Here is a 24,306-nt window from a genome sequence, read left to right as displayed (position 1 = left end):
CTGGTGGTATCACCACCTTGATTAATTTTTGCGACCCATTCCAGTCCCTTCCCTGGAGCCTGGCGGACCCAATTCATCCAGTAGCTACTGAAGGAGAATCCAGAGGCTGCACAGGAGAGTTTCAGGGACTTTCCTGGCTGCACTAATTCTCCGCCAGACTCCAGCAAATGCACCTCACACTGGACACCTGTAAACATGAAGAATTCTGGTTAAAAAACTGACACAGAAGATTATTTTTCTTTTTCCAGTGTCCACACAACACACACCATCTCATCTTCATGAATTACCTTTTAAAATGAGGACAAAGGAAACCAATATGAGCCCTAAGTTCATTGTAGAATGTCCTGTGTTCACTGATGAACCCTGACTGTGAGGACTTGAGAATCCAGGGCTTGTCTCCTGTGCCAGCACTGCAAGGTCAGGGCAGAACTGGATTTTATGGGCACAAAGAAGACTTATTTGCATATCTTCCTGCCATAACAGGATCTGTAGTTGGACCTGGGCAGAAGGCAGTTCTCAGAGCAGATATAAGACATCATGCACACTGATGATAGTTATAGAAATTGAAGCGTTAACGTAGCTCTGTGTACACATTTTTCTTGTTAGGAATTCACCACACTATTTAGTTCCTTTTCCACCACAGGCATAGAGAATGCTGTGTTTCCACACTGTCCTGTCTCTTTAGGATCAATGTGAAAATTAAAAGCTTTGCAAATACCTGTCTTTCTAGATAATAGCTCTGTCCTAATGTTCTGCTGGACATGGCTTCTTCCTGAGGCCGATCTTGCATAGGGTCACACCTGCCTCTAAGTAGAATTCCTTTGCTGTGACAGGAATACTTGAAACTATTCTGAATTTTACACAGTTCTGATAAGGGCTGTCATATGGCCCCAGGAATCTTGGAAATGGAATATTCCCTGTTACAGCATTCAGTCAGAGTATTTGTAGAGACTATATCTTTCCCATTTGGTCTGAGCATTGGTTGAGGTAAAAACTCTCTAGTGTCTGAATAGTCTGCTTTTCTGTTCCTTCACTTTTTGCCCCTGGTAGCTGACTCAGGATTTTTATCATTAAGAACAATTAGAATTCGTGCAACAGGAGGTGTCCCTGCTGATGTTGACTTTGGATTTGAGATCAGAATTATAATGTGTGCTTCCACCACTCCAGATTCTTCACATCCACTTCAGACACTTTTCTGGAGGATGGCAGATCCAGCTTAAACCATAGTTGGTTAATGAGAATCCAGATACAGTTCAGGTGAGGGACAGGGTCTGTGAGGGCTGCACTAGACCAGGTCCTTACTCCTTCTGCTGTACCTTGGACAGGGAACCTGGGAAGAGGTACAGCCATCATGACACATGCATCCCACAGATGACATGCTGGGTCTCTCTCCTGAAACTCTGAAACACTTACAGTTTGGAAAGTTCACAAGGCAGAGGAGCAGCACCAGGACAAGCACACCTTACTGGATGCTTTAGTGAGAAGGAGATGGGACCTCTTATCCAGGCCTGGAATTTAGCCTGAGGTGGAGGGTTTCTTTGCATTGTGGGAAGTTCCTGAGAAGATGAAAGGAAGCACAGGGCACGGTTTACACTTTTCCTTCAGATTTCTGATAATGCCCTTGTGTTTCTTAGAGAAGCTGGTGATAAAGAAAAATGAGTAAAATTTTTCTGATACTGTCTATATTTCCACTTGCATATAAACAGGAAATTGTATGATTCACACTGTGCAGATCTTAGATGCAAAACATTAAGTGACTCCACATTCATACTGTGCCGATAACTGAAGATAACACATTCTCCGTGAGCATCCTCATAAATCCCAGTAGAGTGTTTAGAAGGAATTTAGTCACAAGATGCACTTCAGGCACTGGGTGGTGGAGGTGCATGCCTTTAATCCCAGCACTCAGGAGGGAGGGGCAGGTGGATCTCTGTGAGTTCCAGACCAGCCTGGTCTACAAGAGCGAGTGCCAGTACAGGCTCCAAAGCTACAGAGAAACCCTGTTTTGAAAAACAAACAAACAAACAAACAAAGAAAAAAGATGCAATTCAGGCTCTTCCTGATGTAAACTCAGGATTAAGGAACTACTTAAAATTCTTTCTGTTGTCATTGAAGATAATTTTATCCTTATCACTCACTTAGAAAATCCAAGTTGTGAGGATGCAACTCAAAAACATTTAGTGCAAATTATTTTAATTTTTTATGTGAGAAAAGATTAAAGAGATTGATTTTCGTACACATTTGTGGTCTCAGAGTACTCACTGGTCTACTCAGGGACACCACACCTGTATATTGACTAATTCCTGTTTTCTGTTTTTCTGTGTCTTTGTCATTATGTACTGTTATATGTCCTCCCTTGTCTCTTTACCATTTGAATCACATTGCAAAGGCAGGTTCCTAAATATGATTGTTGTATTGGTGAGGGATGGAGAGTCAGCTCCTCATGCCACCTCATAAAAAGCAGTAGCATGGAACCAGTCTTCAGGGTTCTGTTACCTGAAGCAATAAAAAGACAGAGAACCCTAAGCGATGGCAAGAAGTGGAGAGAAATATGTGCTTGAACAGTGGGAAGTCTTTGTCTTGTGGTGAAGATCACCATAGAGAGAAGGGATTTAGAGCTCAGCTCCATGCCTTGGTAATGTAAATCATCAGGGAATGGCAAAACAATATCTCAAAACAATCTGTTCAGTAATCCCAGAGAATATCCATCATTGTGTGAAGTTGTTCAGTTCACTAGTATGTGTTCTGTTCTCGGGATCTTAATAACATAGTCAATTTGGTCTCCAAAGTTTCATTGCACACTATTGGTGAAACTGTTAGAGTTTACAGAGAAGTCTCACCCTCAGGTGTGCAGATTCTCTTTTCCTTTTAAAAGGTACCTCAGGTTCAAGATCAATTAACATAGAGCCCATTGCCTATACTGCTTCTCTGAATGACACTTCTCTAGCTCACACATGGGACACCAGGTTCTTCTGATCAGCAGGAAGAGAGAGTGCCCAAGGAGTTCAGTAATACTGCAAGAATGTTTAGGCAGCAAGAGCAACAACAAAAGCACACACTGTGAAAATCAAAGAACTCATTTGTCTATGGGAAGTACTGGTGAAAGATGAATACAAGAAAGCAACTGAAATCAGTTAGAATGTGTACACAACTGGCTAATGATTTTGTGGTCTGAGAGTACACATTATACCTGCATAGAAATCATTACATTGGACTCCAAGGGAAAGGGAATTTTTATCAAAATGCAAGTGTTTAAAAATAGAATTTTGCAGAAATGATAATGACTGCACAATTTTATGGAATCCTATGTGTTTAGAAATAAGAAACTGTGGGTGATACATTTTCAAATCATATTTCAGAAAATCACATTAATTCAGAAAATTTGTGCTTTGTACATCACATGAGAAAAAATAAGGTGGAGATATTACAGATTAGATTAGACAAAATTTCCAAATTTCCTTACTGAATTTACAATAAATATTATAATTACAAACTTTTGCTAAAAAGCGTGTATCTATAATGACACACACACACAGGACCACACCTATACACACACACACACACACACACACACACACACACACACACACACACATATATATATATACATATATATTAAATAATATAAAATTAATGTTCTATTTGTATAGAGAAAGAAATAAATGAATAGCTTAGAGGGTTTGTTGGAAAAACTGAATTTAGTTTTAAACTTTAATAAGTTTAGTATAACATGACAGTGAAATGGGGTTGTTAAAAGATATCTTTGGTTATAAGAGGAAGTCATATGTTCCTTTATTAGAAAACTGGCTTGTGCAGCACATTCTATAACTGCATAGCTTCTGAAACATTCATCAAATGTTCCTGCAATGTCCCCTATTTGTCCTCAGAGCCCTCTGCTGCTCCTGAGTCTCTGGAGGAAGGTTTCTGTGCAGGCTTATATTGACATGGGCAGAGAAATAGGGGCTGTGTCTTCAGTTTGCAGATTGTTCAATTTTATGACGTGGGGGTGTTCCTGTTAATATTTAATTGGGCTTTAAGAGCTGAATTATAATCTGTGCTTCCACCAATCCATATTGCTTCCATCTCCTCCAGACCTATTTCCAGAGGTTTGCAGAATCAGCTTACACTATAGCTGGTTTATGAGAACCCAGAGACAGTGCAGGTGAAAGACAGGGTCTATAAGGACTGCACTAGGACAGGTCCTATCTTGGTCAGATGAACCTGTGACATGGTAGCTGGGGACAAGCAACAGTAGTATCAATCATACATGATGTAGATGCCATGTCTAGGTGCCTCCTTGGAAACCCAGAAATAATTATAGCTAGGATAAGTAACCAGGTAGAGTAACAGTGCCAGGCCAACAATTCTCTGCTGGAGGATCTAGTGAGGAGACAGGCTTCTGAGCTATGCCTGGACTTTTAGCCTGTGTCTGAGGGTTGCTTTGAATTGGGAGAGATTTCAGACAGAATAAAAGCACAGGGCTTGCAATTTTTCTCCAAATGACTGTTATTGTCTTGTGCTTCTTTGATGAAATGAAATATATCCTCAGGAACATTATCTTTGCTCAGTCTGGATTTCTATTTTTGAAAAACCAGGAAACAGTTTAGAAGCAAATCATGGGAATATTTATCATGAGTCCTCATTCAAACAATGCACACAGAATATTGTGCCATGTCCTAAATGCAAATTTACAACTGAGTAACTTCCAACAGAGAATCTAAGATGGCATTGGGGCTCTTGGGGATCAGAAATACTGCTTAAAAATCTGCTAAAAATCTTCATTTTGGTGTCAGTTGAGACATCTTATTCTCACCACTTTTTATAAGTAAGGTTGTACATTTGAGGACATATGCATGTGGGTGATAAAGAAGGAGACTCCTGATGTGGCCATACTCTGAGGTCTTGTGATCCACAAGGTACACCATGAAACTCTACATGGTGTGAAAACACCAGATTCAATGTAGTGTTAGCAAAGTATGTAAGGATATAATAAATTTAATACATGGCATGGGACACTTTCATTTTGGTATTTCTCGACAGGACAATTTGAAATTCCAAAAGTGTGGGGAAGGAACACAGAAAAGCATGTGGCCTTCCTCATTGTGAAAATAAGTGTTACAGAAAATGATGCCACAGATATTCTTCTGAAGAAATATTATTATGGTGATTTCTTTGTTTCTTGGGGTTTTGTTTGTTTGTTTGTTTGTATTTTTTTTTTTTGGTTTTTTTCGAGACAAGGTTTCTCGAAAACCTTGTAGCTTTGGAGCCTGTCCTGGAACTAGCTCTTGTAGACCAAGCTGGCCTTATAAAGATCTGCCTATCTCTGCCTCCTGAAGTCCTGAGGGCTGAGAGTAAAAATGTGTACTTCCACTGCCTGGTTTATTATGGTGCTTTCAATAATTGCAAACATGACTGTCTGTAAATCATTTTCCTTATTTATTTATTTATTAAAAAGTTCCACCTCCTCCCCACCTCCCATTTCCTTCCCACTCCCTCTACTTCTCCTCCCCCTCCCTCTCCAGTCCTAAGAGCAGTCAGGGTTCCCTGCCCCGTGGGAAGTCCAAGGTCCTCCCCAGTCCATTGAGGTCTAGGAATGTGAGCATCCAAACAAACCAGGTTCCCACAAAGCCAGTCCTTGCTGTAGAATCAAAACCCAGTGGCATTGTCTTTGGCTTCTCAGTCAGTCCTTGTTGACAGCCACACTCAGAGAATCCAGTTTGAAAACAAACAAACAAACATGAATAAGCAAGAAGAGCAACAATGTGAGCAGACTGCAGTTAGAGGTGAATAATTTGTTTCTCCCAAGTGATACCATTCTGTGCTTTTCGGATGCTCACTTTGAGTATATATCACTTTTCTAATAAAAATAAATAAATAAACAAAAAGAAACATTTTATTTTTAATTATTTCTATAATTTTTGTAAGTAGTGTAGAGTTAATGAAGGCAAAAAGAGGATCAACTGTCCTTTGTACTTAAAGGTTGATAGGAGGTGCCCAACGTGAGCACTAGGAAAAAGTCTTTCTTAACCACTGAGCGAGCTTCTTCTCCAGTCCCTGGATCAGCAATTAAAGTCTTCCCTCTCTCATGGTTGCTCCAGCTCTGTTCACAATGGCATAAATATCATACTTCATGGGATGAACATGGATGACATTTTCGAGATTACAGCCAGAGACCAAGAGAACAACCTCTTAGCAAGTGACATCAAAAATTATGTTCTTAGGCAAAGCTAAATTGAGGGCAGGATGACAATGGTTTGGATGTTATAGAGAGAAGACTACTTGGTTATACAGGAAATATTATCCCAAATATTAAGTTGAATTGACATGTGTTTAAAAACATCAGTAACATAGTCAGAATACAAATATTTCATCTTCAATAAGTAAAATACAGAGTAGTTCATGTTACTATAAATGTAGTCAGAAAAGAAATGAACCCATTACTAAAACATTGTTAGTGGTGCTAACTCACACATTGCTCCACTGAGGTTTCTTGTTAAAGGTCAAATTAAATCCATGTTTCTATTTTACACTATTAGATTATTGTACCATTACTACATTGAAACTTTAAATCTAAAATGCAAATAAAGTGTATACCACATAATTATTAAACTCTTAATTCCATTACTATAATGTGAATCACCTATTTACCAAATTTATGGGATCCTTCTAATTAATTAGAATACTTTACCAGTCTCAAAAGTTTAAATTTTCCTGATAAGTAAATAATGAATAAGTTTATAAGTAACTCAAACAACTAGATAGTAAGAATACTAATAATCTTATTTTAAGTGAAAAAGTTTATATAAGATTTGAAGCTACCAGGAACTTTTGAATTTCATTTTAACAACTTCCTTGTCTGTACCAAGATCAGACAATTTATCTGTGACCACTATCCTGACTGACCTTGAACTGGCAGAGTCCATCACTTATTTTATACAATCATTTCACAAGAAAACCTACACATGTTTTCATTTACATTTATTTATTTTGCACTTCTCACTCAGGTGATACTTGTTCATATGTCAGAATTAGGGAAAGAAAATTGTAGGAACCAATGTCACATGTCAGTTTTGTCACATTATCAAAGTCACATGGTATAAACCCCAACTCTTGTGCTTTGGATGGTATAGTGTGTGCCAGGTTTCTACACTCATGTCGTGTGCCTCTTTTATTTGTAACTCTGGAAACAATGAGAGGACATGATCAAGAGGAGAAATTCCAGCAGTATCTAAATACAATATTGATACCTCTGCCATACTTTAGAGGTGAATTTCTGTCTTCAGTTATTTGATCAGTCATTTTCATACTTCTGTATGGTCTATGGAACACCATTTGTACATGGTGTCAGAATACCATTAACCTGTCATGTATTTTCTTGGTCAAAACTGAAGTCATTGGAAATTAGAGCTATTAAAGTTGGCATATTTTATCCAACTACCTTGTTTAAAAGGTTTGCCCTGCTAATCCTGTTTCCCCATGACCTGTTTTGACTGGTCGTTGGCTTGACTTAAGGGAACATAATAATGCTTTTTTTTTTCTTTAAGCATCCTGTGGAATTATTCTGTTCAAAGTTATGTCTCCTCATTTTACGATTCTAATAATCTAGTCAATCTGTTCTCTAAGCATAATCGTGAACTACTGTTGTCAGTGCCAGAGTTTCCAGAGAGGCCACAGCCTCAGATGAGGACATTTTCATTTCCTTTTGGAGGCTTCCTCAAGTTCATGATTCATTAAAATGAAGCCCACAGTCAAAACTGCTACTCTGAATGATGCTTCTATAGCTCACACATGAGACACTAGGCTCTTCATCATCAACAACAGAGAGTGTCAGAGTAGTAGAGTAACTCTGGGAGCCTTTGTAAGCAGTAAAATCATCAACAAATCACAAACTAAAACTTAGTTTTCATAGAACTCACTTGCTTTGGGAAGGGCTAGTGACAGCTGGAAGCAGTAATGGAGCTTACACCAGTTGGGATGTGGAAAATTGGAGGCTAAGAATTACATAAATAAAAGTTCTCATGCTATATTGGAGAACTTGGCCTTTGGTTACTTCAGAGATAGTTTGTGTCTGCACTTTCTTGTTCATTGGGTTTTCCTTTTTCTTGCATTCCCTAAAGAAAGTCACAAAGCAAATTATTTGTAAAGGATAAGAATTCAAGGTAAATTCACCCATTATATATAATCATATTCCACTAGATAGGTAAATTCTTATCCTTAAATCTTTTATCAGTTATTTGTTTACTTATATCTGGTGGACACATGGGTACTCAATGATTCATGTTATAATGGCAGTACCAGCTTGCACATTTGTGGTGTGATTAGAATTCCAAGAGTATAATACAAACTACAGTCATCAGGGAAGAAGGGATTTCATTTGGAAAAATCTCCTCTACCAGGTTGTTAAGAATGAATGCAGGGTCATTTTCTTGAGTAATGATCGATGAGGGAAGTTTTAGAAACACAGGGTGGTGCCATCTATGGGAATTTGTTCCTGGTTTATATGAGAAAGCATGCTGAACAACCAGGGAGTGCAGGCCGATAAACAGGGTTCTTTATGGTTTTCTTTTCAGTTCCCACCTTCAGGTTACTGCTCTGATTTCATGTATTGATATACCTACATAAGATTTCATGTATTGATATACCTACATAAGTTTTCATGTATTGAGATACCTACATAAGATTTGGTTCATGCCTGTATCTTCCAGATCTTTGCCTAATGGTTGAACTTATGAATGTACAGACCTCTCCTTGTTGTTTCTCCAGAATTCACGGGATGCAAATGTGTTACAGCCATAGGTATTCCATCATTATAGGCAACAAAAATTTATGATTTTCTAAAATATCTAGATTATTTCACAGGTGACATCATGCTTTGATTGAAGAAATAAAATCACTTGGCTTCCAATGTCCACCTATTATTTCATAATGAAACTGTATATGATGCCCACCTAATCTTTCATAATAAAATTTTATATGATTCCAGCATGTTATTTAGAATACTGCTTTCTTCCGATTTTTGTAACCTGAATACATCAGAGCTCAACCTAAAGAACCTCAGTTCAGAATTAGCCAGAGGTGTTATACAGCATAATTTTTGAACAACAGTGTAAATAAGACTCTTAGAAACTTGTAGGAAAGAAAACTCATTGCACTCATCAAATTTTGCTGGAATTCCACAAGCTCAACTTTAACACATAAACAGGAAAGAAGAAAAGAAATCATGCTATGTATGAGTGGGTTAGGAACTATTTTCAACTAATTGAAGGTCAGTGCGTATCACTAGATACATTGAATTCACAATCTCAGTGCTGGAGCCTCACACACATTTTATTACTAGAACTACAGTTGATTCAAGGCTAGGTCTGTTTCCCTTTCTGTGTGATGATGACATACAGACAAAAGAAAATCTCTGTTCATGGTTCACTGACACTGACTAATTCCCTTATTGGCTCTGACATTAAACAGCACAGTGCTCTAACTAGGGAATATTACTGAGTCTTTGGTCATAGTCTAAGTTTACACAACCTCAAGGATTCTTTACTTCTTCACGATCTGATTCTGGCACCCATATGGCCTATTCTGCCCTGTGTGATGATCTACGATTTGTTCAAATCAGAGTATATCCTACATTTCAAAACACCTAAAATGTCCCATGGAGATAGCTCTGTGATTCAAGTTTTAACCACACACACGAAGGAACTTTGTTTAGTTCTTGGAACTAAACAAAAAAGGTATATGTGATACACAATCTGTGAGAAAATCTCTTAGAAATGGAGACAGTATAATCATTGAGAATAGTCTAGGCAATTGGTGAAATCCTTGCCCAGTGATGGAACTTATTTTAAAATTATCATATAGGCATATAGAGGAAAGCATCTCATGTCAACATATACACAAACACAAAGACACACAGACACAGAGATATCATGGGATAGACATATAGACAGAGAGATAGATAGAAACACTATAATAAATAATAAATACATAGACACAGATCTCAACAAAAAACTGAAATTTGAATATAACAACCTTTGTAAACTTCTAGGATTAGTACACACTCCCTCTAGAGAGAGTTCCTAAATGTGATAAGAATTCACAGCCAGGATACAGAGAAGTCCAGTCCTGTGTTCCCAAAACTCTCTGTGTTCTCAGCACTCTCTTCTTCTCCTAATTCCCTGCAGGGAGGTTTGAGTCAGATCTCACAGTAGCATCTACCTATTGTGTCTCTTGCACAGCTATATGTGAATGTGTCCTCAGACCTCAAACTGCTCCTTTCCAGGTACAGGATGTTCTTTGCATTGTCTTTTGACATAGTGAATTGGTTCCTTAGAGCATAAGCATAGTAGATATACCTACTGCTAATGTTAATGGATGTGACCCACTCGAGTCTCTTCCCTGGAACCTGGCAGATCCAATACATTCTATAGGTAATAAAGGTGGATCTATAACTTTCTGTTTTCTATGGAAATAAAGATGAGGCTTCTTCCCCAAGATGTTGTATTGATACAATCACTTCCACCCAAATGTGTTGGTGAAGATGAAAAACCTGATTCAGATTGAGCGCAGGAAGATGTTTGCCCAAGAGGACAACAACTGTCATTCATGTGATGTCTAATCGATATGTTATCCTTTGGATTCACACCTCAGACAAGTGATAAAATTTTTTTATGATAAGATAAATGAAACCTGTCTCTTGGATGTCAACGAGCAGTGGAATGTGAGAAAACTGACTTCAGGTTAAATAACACTGAGGGAAAGTTGACCCTGGCTTACACACTGTAGAATGAGATGTCTAGACAGTTATATAGGAAGGATTATTAGAATGATGAACTGTATGGATACTGACCTCAGTTATTATGATATTATATTTTTCATATATGGAGTGAGTTGATCTTCTGAGATATCCCCCCCAAAAAATCAATATCTGTGTAGTCACTCAAAAGTGGACACATATGTGACAACATAATGTTGGACAGAAAAAATAAAGTTTCAATCCCCATACAGTAGTACAGGACCATTACTAAAAATACAGGCTGAAGAGAAATAAATGCATTATGAACATCTCAACTGTACAAATTTTTATTTCATATTATTAAATTATATCACCATTTGCTTATATTTAAATTTTAAGATGTAAACAATAATTTTTTATATTTTTATTATACTACCATTAAATTCATAACCATAATGTTAATCAATCAACTTTTCAATTCCTGGATTTCTTCTAATCAATTACAATACTTTAGAGATATCACTAATTTTACTTATTACCTAGTAAGAAAAAAATTTACAAAGTCTATGATTCACTGAAACAAGTTTATAGTAAGAATAGATATAAAATGATTAAAAGTGGGAAAAGAATATAATATATTTGTGGCTACTAGGCACTGATGAATTGTATTTTTATGTCTGCTCTGACTGAATCAGGCTCAGCCACTTATTCTGGGGCCATCTTCTGGACAAATAGGGAACTGGTGAGATTCTTCAGTTATTTGTATGAGAACTATTTACATAAAAATCTATACATTACTTATAAAATAGTTATTTGCATGAATTAGTCTATATTACAATTTTACCGAGGGAAATACATAAAAATGTGAATTGTCAGAAATGATAATGAAGTGAAAAATTCTAAGTTCTGGTGGTTTTGAATATGAAAACAAAATACTTATTCCATCATTTCTACAATAAATTCCACAAAATTACAGATTACTGTAAATTCCAAACAAACTTAATAAAATTACACTTAACAAGTATCCGAACTTACAGTCTCCTTTTGAAATACACATTTACACAAACACACACACACACACACACACTATATATATATATATATATATATATATATATATATATATATATATATATAGAGAGAGAGAGAGAGAGAGAGAGAGAGAGAGAGAGAGAGAGCATGGAATTAAGTGGAAATGTATAAGTAAATACATGGCATTTATAAAATTATATGTCAATCTGTCTGAAAAAAAGAAGCAAATGTACAGCTCAGATTATTGATTTGTGGGTATAGTCCATTGATTTTAGCTTCGGGAAAAATAGAGAGCTTGATAGACTTCAATAGTTGAGAGGAACCTCAGCTGGACTTTTTTGACTGAAAGAAGAAACTTCACATTTTAAAAATTAAAGCAACCCTAGAGATTCCCTAACATACTACAAAAGCATTTGTTCAACTATGTTCATAGCAGCACTATTTGTAATCGCCAGAACTTGGAAACAGCCTAGGTGCCCCTCAATAGAAGAATGGTTAAAAAAGGTGTGGAACATGTACACATTAGAGTTTTACTCAGCGGTAAAAAACAATGACATCTTGAATTTTGCATGCAAATGGATGGACATAGAAAACGCTTTACTGAGTGAGGTAAGCCAGACGCAAAAAGAGGAACACGGTATGTATTCACTCATAAGTGGATTCTAACCATAATTAAAGGTCTTTGAGCCTATTATTCGTGATCCTAGAGAAGCTAAATAAGAAGACGAACCTGATGAAGATTATTTACCTATCCGCCAGGAGGTAGGAAATAGTCAAGAGTCCAGGTAACCTCGGGTGCATGGGCCGGGTGGGAGGGTTGTTGGAAGGGGAGAGGGTTAGAGAGAAGGGAGTAGGGGAGGAATGGGGAAAGCTCGGTTGACCGGGATTGGGGGGGGGGGGAGGAAGGATGAATATGGGATCAGGGAAGAATGTATTTCAACCAAGGGAGTCATTTTAAGGTTTACAGGAGACTTGATTATATATGGGATCCCAGGTCCAAAGAGAGATGCCCAGATTGTTCTCTGGACAGAGGAGAGGGTGCCTGAACCGGCCTTGGCCCATAACCATACTGATGAATATTTTGCTTATCACCATAGATCCTTCATCTGTCGATGGATGGCAATACAGATGGAGACCCACATTGGAGCACCGGACTGAGTCCCCCCAAGGTCCAAATGAGGAGCAGAAGGACGAAGAAAATGAAAAAGGAAATAAGGACTGCGAGGGATGCTATCACCCACTGATACAAGGGGACTGATATAATGAGAGTTTACCAAGGCCAGTTGGACTGCGACTGAACGAGGACGCAATCCAACCAGATTCTCTGAATGTGGCCGGATTCTCTGAATGTGGCTGGCCCGGAGTCTTTCTGAAAAGCCATTGACAATGACACTGGGACTAGTTTCCTCTGCATATACTGGATTTTGGGGATCCAGTCTGCTTGGATACTCACCTTCCTGGACCTGGGGGAGGGGGGAGGAACTTGAACTTCCCACAGGGCAGGAAACCCTGACTGCCCTTAGGGACAAAGAGGGAGGAGGAGAGGGAGTGGGGGGAGTGGGAGGGTGTTGGGAAGAGGGGAGTAAATGGAAACTTTTATAATTTAATAAAATTACTTTCAAAAAAAATTAAAGCAAGTGTTCATGCAGCATAGTCTATAACTTCCATGTTTCTGAAGTGATTCCTAATGACCTTAGAACTCCTGTAGGTTCTTTGTATCCCATTCTATTTCCAAGTTTCTTTGAAGAGGTGCTCTCTGCGGGCTCACACTGAATTTCCCTCACTGTGTGTCAGTCACAGTAATACATGTCTGTGTCCTCAGTTTGCAGAGTGTTGCATTTTAAGAAAGCTTGTCTCTTTGAGGTGTTCCTGCTGATGGTGACTCAGGATTTGAGAACTGAATTATATTAGCACAGATGCAGAGACGCACAGGAAGATGTAGGAGGTGACTTTGACTGTGGCCATAACTTTTGAGTTGATGGAAAAGTACGATGCTCTCCATTCTGAGACCATGATGAAGAGGAAATGTCAGCTCCTCAACTCTCTGAGCCAGTGGATTGCCAGCCCAGCTTCTGGCTTCTGAGTCTATACTGGTAAATAGAACATTAGAGATTTAGTTACAAACTACATTTTGTAGAAGTGGCAGGCTTGGATCTGATTGACTCAAATGTGGGCTAGCTAGTAACTGTAGAGTCAAAATTACTTTCTGAAACAGCAGCAGCTACAGGTGTAGTCACTGTGAAGGTGTTAAAAGAACAAATTTTTATTTTTATATCAGGAACAAAAAGAATATGATAAAATTAAAGTGAACATGGCAAACATTAACAGTTTCATATATATTTTATATGAAAAACCAAGAATCATAAAATCATCTTAACTTAAATCATGCAGAGGCTTTCTTGTTGAGAAAATTGAGGGGGTAGCTTTTACAAAATTTCTAACCACAAAATGTTATATCTTGCATCTTTAATAGAAACAGAATGTATTTTAGCAATGAAAATCCAAACATTATATTTCAAATTTTCTGGATAATTTTTTCTCATGTGAATAAATAGGACTGTCTCTAAACTGTCTGAGAATCAGGAAAACATAAGAACTGGTGCCTAACCTTGGCCAAATTGCAGCCCAATACTTACAGCATGGTCTTCTCTGATAAAGCCTGCCATAGGACCCAGTGTTTACATCCTATAATTCATTCTGAATACAAGTATTTCTGTGCATTATGACAAATCCTAGGGCTTCATGTCAGAGTGCCCCAGGCTGTGGAGAGTTAGTGGGGATTTCAGGATTTCCCACTGGTAAGTGCAAAAAAGAGACTTAGAGATGTTATCTCTGTTGCCCAGGCTTATGGAACAGTTGGAGGTTGTCTCACAGATGGAAAATAACAACATGAAGATTTTCATGTCCCATGTATCTGCTAAATTTATTTTAAATTTATTAGTAAATAAATTTAACAGACACATGCTTTGTGCTTATTTTCACTACCATGCGATACAAAAAGATATTGTATAAGAGAATTCCTTATGCCTGAAGACAAAAGACGAATGTAACAGTTTGGAGAAGAATAATCCACTAGAATGGAGAACACAGTGACTAAGAGAGTCTGCATAGTTTAGAAAAAAATCAGTCAATGTCAGTCAAAGTGCCAAAAATGCCACTGGTTAGTGAGCAATGCAGTGAATTCATCAACTGAGCCTAACTGTTGTAAATAAAAATGGCCCATGTTCCCGAAAATAATCTTAAGAAGCAATCATGAAAGGGCCTTCAAGAGAACAATGAATTTTTTCCTGTCTTACAGTATAATATTTTCATAGCTGTTTTCTCACTTGAAAACTTTTGTAGGATGCTGACATTGAATGCACAAATTATTGTATGGCCACATTAATTCAATAAATTATTTTACAGAAATATAAGCAATGTAACTTCTGTGCCCACTTTTATTTATGGACAGTTGTCATACTGAAAACAATTAAGTGAAAATTATAGTGGTGTGATAACTACAATCATAATTAATTGTGGGTGTCTCTGTGAGATTTGACACCTCAGGCTTCACTTATACAGTCCAGTAGTGAGAGACAGCAGAACAGTTGGATATGGAAATAATCATTGAAATGTAATAACCTATTTTAATTGAAAATATCATTTTTTTTCAGATCCTCACATAGAAGTGAGAACGTTGGGCATGTGTTTTGTATATAAAATTTTGTGGCTTGCCCAAACTCCTTTACAGTAACATAACAGAACCATGTTCCCTTTTACAAGGCACAGGGCCTAATTCCATCCTCATAGCACTGTGATTTCTTTCTTTCCTTTGGTAAATGGATTTTGAATTATTGGTTACATGCAACTTATTCTTTTGGCTTTAATTTTCATTTCTATGTTGATCAAATATGCTTGTTCTATGCAACCTACTCTGCCCACATGCATTGGTCAAATGAAAGAACCAAAAGAGAGGATGGCAAGCTAGAAAATGTCTGTTAGTGAGGGCACTAGAGCTATGTGCCATCCTTATACTCAAATTTCAGACAAGTGATAAAAATGAGTTATAGTTGAGAAGAAAAATGAGACTGATGTCGTGGATGAGACAAAAAGGTTAAAGGTCCTAAACTTTTACGAGGAGTAGTGGTATTTCAAAAACAATATTGATTAATCCATATGAGGAATACATTTTAAATTTCCTATATGAATCAAAGCTTCATATAAACTATGGAGCACTCACATTGGGTTAACTTTCAACAGTGGATGAGAAAATGAAATGTTTTGTTTTTAATTATGTGTGTACGTTTCTGTGTGAATAGTATAGTGTGCACGGGGACAAATAGAGACCATGGATTCTCCAGACTTACAGGTACGTATGACAGAATTGTGGAGGCCAGAAATTGTAACTGTTTCCCTGCAAGAACAGTATGCTCTCTGAACTTCTGAGCTGCTTCCTGAATGTGCAGATGAGCAGTGGCAACCTTCCCTTTTATGTTTGCTGCAGCCCAGTTCTCAACAGTGGAAATATCAAACCAATCTGCATGAGCACGGAGGGCCTTGTATCAGTAATAGCCAGGCATCAAGAGCACAAGATGACCACCTACCCTATGCAACCTAAGAAGCTCATCTCAGGAAAAGTAAAATTAGAGAAGTCTGATCATGATTTGGACAGTGTAGACTCAGAAGATTAATCAGTTACTTGGGAAGGATTATCCCAAATAATGAATTATATGGAAGTTGACCAAAGTTAATAAGAACACATCCTGTTTTCATAATAGGAGAAAGTCAGTTTTAAAGTTAGACAGACCCCCAAACAGTAACTATTTGTTTAGCCTGAGGAACCACTGCTTATTGGTCTGATGGGAAAGCTAAATTTTACCAAAATGCAAATGCATGAAATAGGATCTGTCAAAAGCAATAATCAGTTCTATCCTTTTATGGGACCTTCTTGGTGTAGAAGAAAACTATGGGTATTTCAGTTTGCAGTGTGTTGTGAGAAAATGACTTTAAATTAGGGAAGCTGTAGTTTCTCATTCACAGGTGCAAAAGCAAAGAGGACAAATTACAACTCTTTTAAAGTTCTCTGGCTTATAACTGAGCCTAACATCCAATAAATGTCATAGCTGCTGACTCCTTTAAAATATCTACATTTATAAGAAAATGTGTGAGTATGTATGTATATATGTGTGTGTATGTAAAACACATGAAGTTATATGCCATTCTATCTAATAACAAGAAGCAGATTGCTAGCTTTCACGGCTTGTGGAAAAAGCTTTTTGTTATAGTATGTGAACAAATAGGAAGTTTGTTAGACTGAGACAGTGAAGAGATGCCTCTAGAGGATTTTTTTTAAATTTGGGTTCGGGAGTGGAAAACACAGTTTATAATATCGAAACATATTTTCATGCAGCATAGTCTAGAACTTCTTATCTTACTAAGCAACCACATACTGGTCTTGGGAGAACTTCTTGGTCCCCATCGCCCCCTGCTGGTCGTGAGTGTCTCCATATGGAGGTTTTTGTGCAGGTTCACACTGGAGTTTTCTCACTGTGTTTTTGGCACAGTAATACATGGCTGTGTCCTCAGTTTTCAGACTGTTCAGTTTTAAGAAAACTTGGCTCTTGGAGGTGTCCCTGGTGAAGGTGATCCGGGACTGGAGAGCTGAATTATAACTTGTGCCTCCACCAGTACTTATATAACCCATCCACTCCAGACCTTTTCCTGGAGGTTGGCGGACCCAGTGTACACCATAGCTGGTTAATGAGAATCCAGAGACAGTGCAGGTGAGTGACAGGGTCTGTGATGGCTGCACCAGGCCAGGTCCTGACTCCTTCAGCTGTATCTGGGACTGGGCACCTGAAACAAACAAAATCACCATCAGTCATATAACCCATAGATGAAAAACCTGGAACCCTTTCCTGAATCCCTGAAGCACTTACAACTTGGAAATGTCACCAGGCAGAGGAGCAACACCAGGACAGCCATGCTGTGTTGGAGGCTCTAGTCAGAAGGAGATGGGGCCTCTCATCTTGGCCTTGGATTTCATCTTGTGCTTGAGGACTGCTTTGCATTGGGGGAGGTTCCAGAGAGCATAAAAGAAAGCACAGGCAATTTCTCCTCCAGGAAACTGAGATTTGCTTTGTTTGTCTTAGAGGTACTTGATACTGAACCTCAGGAGTATTTCAGTGATGCTCTCTGGATTTCCAATTCCAGAGAAACAGGAAATATTAAAAGTCATACTGTACAGGCCTTAGAAGCAAAATATGGAAGTGTTTACATTAATTAGGTTCATATTCATTCAGTGGAGGCAGAGGAGGATACCAAGTTTCCAATGGATTCATGTATCTCTGTAACTTCCAGTAGAGAATTTAAGTGGTATTGGTACTTTTGGTGATCAGAAATCCTGTTTAAGGAACTACTTGAAAGTCTTTATGTTGGTGTCTGTGAAGTTGTCTCATTCTTATAATTTCTCAGGAAATAACTTGTGGGGAAGCAGCTCACACACATTTCATACATGTGATTTCACATGTTTATCTATAAAGAACTCGGTGGGACTGATTTGGGTCCCATCTTATTAAGCTCAGATTTCATCTTCTCACTTAGGAACATCCTACCTGAACACTAGTTTTTGTTCCTCTTGATTTATGTCAGTCCGTCCATGGACTTTTATATATTTCTCTATCATTCTCCTCAGCTTGTAGCCAATCACAGATTCCTAACTATGATTGTTGCTTTGGTAAGTTATCGGAGCTCAGATACTCCTAACACTTCATAAAAATTAAGTGTGCAGCCAGGTTTGAGGGTTATGTTCACTGAAGTAATAACAAGACAAAGAACATTAAGTGATGACAAGAAGTGGACTGGAAGACTGATATGAACATGGGGAACCTTGTGACGTGAACGATGGTCAAGGCATAGACAACAAGAGTTTCTAGTGTCTTTTCCTGTGTCTTACTAATGGAAATCACCAAGGAAGAGAAGTGCAGAGCTAGAACTAACCTGTTCATTCAAGACTCAGGAAATGTCTGTCTAACTTGGCATTGCAGATGTCACAATTTGTGACCATTATTTCTTTATGCTTAGTCTTCACTATTCACTGTAAGTTGCTGTGGTAGAAAGCATTCTTCAATTTAAGGAGACAGCCATCCTGTGAAAGCACTGATCATCATGTACAGTATGGAGTTCAATGTTCCCTGTATTTTTGAAGGCTTCAGGGTTATAAAAGATTTTTTTCAGACATTGTGCTTAGTGTGTTTCACTTTGAGATTGTTTGATATTTTCACTGTGATTACATTAATCTAGGAAGTAGCATCTCAAAAAAAATGCACATTTCTTATACTATATTGGGAAACTAGGTATAAATCCACTAATTCAAATGGCTTTGCAGAATATAGCCAGGCTGGAAGAGATATATATGTAGCGACAGTAGGCAGTAGGAATGAGCATCATGGTAAAATATAAAGTAAATAGAGATAGGTTAATCAAAGATAAAAGAGCAAACTGTCAACATGCTGAAGTGATTGGCCAACCAGTGATTTAAATAATATCGTTCCTGTGTGATTATTTTGGGAGTCTGCGAAATTGGGAAATGAACAAACAGCCTCTGGCAAAAAGGCTATGTGATACCGCTTGTCTTTAAAATAAGGTGCAGATTAATAGATGAATGACTCACAATTAAAATGTACAGATATACGCACATACACGGGGGCAACTTTAGAGAGAGAGAGAGCGAGAAAGAGGAAGAAAAAACAGCATATCAAATACAAATACACATATATATATATATATATATAAATACAATTTAATAAAGTAAAATGAATAAAACAAATACAAAAACACTTATCAAACTGAAAATCAGAAATTTAAATATACATTAGGAGACTTGAAGAATTTCTACACACCAAATCTGTAGAGTGAATCCTGAGTTTGATTTGGAGAAGCAGCACAGACAAAGAGGTGCCTGCCCCTTTTTGCCTTTCTCAACAGGCTCTTCTGTGTCCCAGAGCTCTGTGTGCTCTTAGCGCCCCCTGCTGGTTCTTAGGTACCTGCAGGGAAGTTTGCATCTGAGCTCACAGTAGGATTCACTAACTGTGTACTTTGCACGGTAATACATGACTGTGTCCTCAGACCTCAGACTACCAATTTCCAGGTACAGAGTGTTCTTGTCCCTGTCTCTGGATATGGTGAATCAGATCATCATGGCATCAGCATAGTAATTGGAACCAGTACTACCCTTAATGCATGAAAACAACTCCAGCCACTTCCTTCGTCCTGGGCAGACCCAGTTCATATAATAATTACTGAAAGTTCATACACAGAGTCTCAGGAATCCCCAAGACTCCACCAACTGCACCTCTCACTGACACCTGAAAGTACAGAGAAATCTGATCATAAAACTGACCAAAATCCATTTTTTTTATTCTCAGGCACACTTGTGGCATGCCGTCTCGTCTCTATAAATTACCTTTTAAAATAATGACAAAAACGTGAACTAAGCCTCAAGTCCATGGTGAGTGGCCTGTTTTAGTGCTAATCACTGAATGGGAGGACCTGGAAATTCAGGGCTGGTCTCCTTTGCCAGAACTGCAGGATCAGGGCAGTGCTGGCATTCATGGGCACAGAGAAGACTTATTTGCATGTCTTACTGATATATAAAGTACTGGAGTTGGATCTCATTGGAAAGCATTTCTCAGAGAAGATAATAGTTATCAAAGACAATGATGACATTCATAGAAATTGACACATTTTTTAGTTCCGTATTCATCCTTTCCTGGTAAAGGATTCATCAGCTTTTGATCTTTTTGGGCAAATGCACAGTACTTTCTTTCTTTCCATGATATATGTCTCCTTTGTATAAATGTACAATCAAAGAGTTCCACGCATATCACAGCCAGGCTGTGAAAACTTTTTTTTACTGGATGTGATGTGGTTATCACATTCATGAACTCATAATGACTGATGTTTTGTGTGTAAGCCCTACATAAGACTGAGTCTGCCAAAAAACTAGTGGAGATTATTTGCAAACATTACTTCTTACTGAGGAGCTGTTGGATGAAATCATTCCTGCAGAGGACAATTACTTCTTTTTAGAGATTGCAACTAAGTTTCCTATTTTGTGGTGCTTGTCTCCACACATATGCAAAAATGGATAACATTAATTGACCTTCTAAATGTCATGAAGTGGTGCGACACATTGGGGAAGATTTGAAAGGGAATTGAAGGAGAAAAAGGGTAGACATTTGATCCTATTTAATTGTATACATGATGACTATACAATTTTTTTAATAAAGGAAAAATACTACCTACCCAATGACTGACTGGTTTAAAGACAAAAAGAATCTTCAAAGAAATACTTATGTAAGTGTGCAAAATTTCATATACAGGGGTAGCATGCCATTGGTAATATTTGAAATGTAGAAAACCAGAAGAGGTGCAGGGTAAAAGATGTTGACTGAGTTTGGAGAAGAACAAAGGGGCCAGGAGAAAAATGCAAATTTACCACTTTCACTTTCTTGACACATTTAGCAACTGAAGTATCGATAATTGGTGAAAATATAACTATAGAGACTCTTTACAGACAGCCTGAGACAGAATAGTGGGGCATTGACAAGTGGGCCTCCATGGGACTCCTTAGAGGAGATGTTCACAGTGTAAAAGTTGTAAGAACATTCAGTGTATTGTTTTGCTGGCTTAGTGAGACAAGTATAGGGCCCTCAATAGTCTTTGCTTGTGATTTTTGAATTCCTCAATAAAGAGGGACCAGGAAGAGAAATACAATATGTGAATTGGACAGATAATGGGGATTAGGGAACTCTAACGGCAAGGATCTTTAGTAGATGCAGGTGTGTTCATGGGGCCTCACAGGCTTAAGAAAACTGTAAGATCTCTGGTGGGGATATTGACAATAACCATAAACTTTTCTAATTCATGAATTTGTAAAAAGCACATTTAATTAAAACTTCTTGAGTATCTGCTGAGTTTCAAGGCAGTCGGAAGCAAAGACGGGTTACAGCATCGATTCCACACCCTTGCAGACTCAGGCATTTGGCTCAATCTACGAGCATAGAAAATTATAAAAATTATAAGATCCATTTTAAAATTTCAGTCAGCATCCCTCTAAGGAAGTAAAGGCCAGGAGAACTCATCCATAAAGCGTAAACACTTCAGTGCATGGGCCTCAAACTGGCAGAAAAACTTGTATAATGCATTATCGATGGAAATGTCAGTAGAGAAATGAATGTTTCTCCAGTGATTACTCACAAGACATATCTTGTGCTGTACAAGATGTACATTAGTTATCAGAGATTATAGTATGCTGAAAACACCTCAATAGATTTCTTTTTTAATTCTCACTAATGTAACTTTTGTCCTCACTTTTATTTAAGGACAAGTTCCATGTTAATGATACAGAGAATAAGGACCATGGGAATGTGAGAGGTAGAAGCACCATTCATTGAGGGTGTCTTTAAAGGACTTTATGTGGCTCAGGGTTTCAGGGAGAGAATCCAACGGGAGGGATAGTGTAAATGTGGTATCAGAAAATGAATATGGAAATGCAGACAAAATATTATAAATGAAAATCCACTCCATTTCTACACAGCTCATCCATTCCTGGTCACATGGCCTTTGTTTCTAATTCTTTAACGGTCCTACACCAAAGTCTAGCAGAACAATGTCCCACTGAAAGGTGGAGTGTCATTTCATTTGTATTTTTATAAATATAGCTTGCCTGAGGATCAGAAAATTAAAACAGCCACACTGGCCAGACTTACAGACCAGTCAGCAATGACACACACCTTTAATCCCAGTAGACACTCTACTTTGCCATAGAAACCAAGCAGTACTGGTAAATACCCTTAATCCCAGAACTAGACAGAATTATAAACCAGGAGGAGACAGCTCTCAGACTCTGTCTCATTCTGAGATTCCTAGAGGCAGGATCGTCATTTTGGATTGAGACAGAAGTAAGAGCCTGGCAAAAAAAAAATCACAGCTTTACACAGTTAAACCTTTGTAGCATAACACACCTTACACTATTAAAACAAATGTTCTACATCATAAAAAGCACAGATCAAAATAATATTCTACAACATTCACTAATTACAGCAGAGATTCTAGAATGGAATTTGGTGTATGTGGCACTTAGGGCTATGAGTGATATAAAATTATGTATAAGGAACTATTTAATCCTTTTTTAAAAAAAGTAATTTTATTAAATTATAAAAGTTTTCATTTCCGCCCCTCCTCCCAACACCCTCCCACTCCCCCCACTCCCTCTCCTCCTCCCTCTTCGTCCCTAAGGGCAGTCAGGGTTTCCTGCCCTGTGGGAAGTTCAAGTTCCTCCCTCCTCCCTCCAGGTCCAGGAAGGTGAGTATCCAAGCAGACTGGATTCCCAAAATCCAGTATATGCAGAGGAAACAAGTCCCAGTGTCATTGTCAATGGCTTTTCAGAAAGCCTCTGGGCCAGCCACATTCAGAGAATCCGGCCACATTCTGAGAATCTGGTTGGATCACGTGCTCGTTCAGTCCCAGTCCAACTGGCCTTGGTGAACTCTCATTACATCAGTCCCCTTGTATCAGTGGGTGATAGCATCCCTCACAGTCCTTATTTCCTTTTTCATTTTCTTCGTCCTTCTGCTCCTCATTTGGACCTTGGGGGGCTCAGTCCGGTGCTCCAATGAGGGTCTCCGTCTGTATCGCCATCCAACGCCAGATGAAGGATCTATGGTGATAAGCAAAATATTCATCAGTATGGTTATGGGCCTAGGCCGTTTCAGGCACCATCTCCTCTGTCCAGAGAACAATCTGGGCATCTCTCCTTGGACCTGGGATCCCATATATAATCAAGTCTCTGTAAACCCTAAAATGACTCCCTTAGTTGAAATATATTCTTCCCTGATCCCATATTCATCCTTCCTCCCTCCCCCCCCATCCCGGTCCACTGAGCTTTCCCCATTCCTCCCCTACTCCTTTATCTCTAACCCTCTCCCCTTCCAACAACCTTCCCAACCCTCCCATGCACCTGAGGTTACCTGGGACTCTTGTCTATTTCCTACCTCCTAGCGGATAGCTAAATAATCTTCATTAGGTTCATCTTATTTAGCTTCTCTAGGATCTTGAATAATAGGCTCAAAGACCTTCAATTATGGTTAGAATCCACTTATGAGTGAATACATACCGTGTTCCTCTTTTTGGGCCTGGCTTACCTCACTCAGTAAAGCGTTTTCTATTTCCATCCATTTGCATGCAAAATTCAAGATGTCATTGTTTTTTACTGCTGAGTAAAACTCTAATGTGTATATGTTCCACACCTTTTTTAACCATTCTTCTATTGAGGGGCACCTAGGCTGCTTCCAGGTTCTGGCTATTACAAATAGTGCTGCTATGAAAATAGTTGAACAAATGCTTTTGCAGTATGTTAGGGAATCTCTAGGGTATATTCCCAAGAGTAGAATTGCTGGGTCCTGAGAGAGGTTGACTCCCAGTTTCCTGAGAAACCGCCACACTGGTTTCCACAGTGGCTGCACAAGTTTGCATTCCCACCAGCAATGGATGACTGTTCC

General features: G+C 38.4%; 1 pseudogene and 1 gene segment (V, D, J or C); both read right to left on the bottom strand.

Moving 5' to 3' along the window:
* LOC148120425 (immunoglobulin heavy variable 3-23 pseudogene) overlaps window positions 1–24,306 on the bottom strand; it is a 445,932-nt pseudogene that overhangs the window by 390,763 nt on the left and 30,863 nt on the right. The gene's annotated exons all lie outside the window — the stretch shown is intronic.
* LOC148120426 (immunoglobulin heavy variable 2-4-like) lies at window positions 17,158–17,762 on the bottom strand. The segment is given in 2 exon segments: window positions 17,158–17,599; window positions 17,683–17,762. Coding segments are annotated over 2 exon segments (468 nt in total).

Source organism: Myodes glareolus, chromosome 11 (assembly GCF_982192425.1).
Source record: "Myodes glareolus chromosome 11, mMyoGla1.1, whole genome shotgun sequence".
Classification (NCBI taxonomy): domain Eukaryota; kingdom Metazoa; phylum Chordata; class Mammalia; order Rodentia; family Cricetidae; genus Myodes; species Myodes glareolus.
This window is presented reverse-complemented; position numbering and strand designations above follow the sequence as displayed.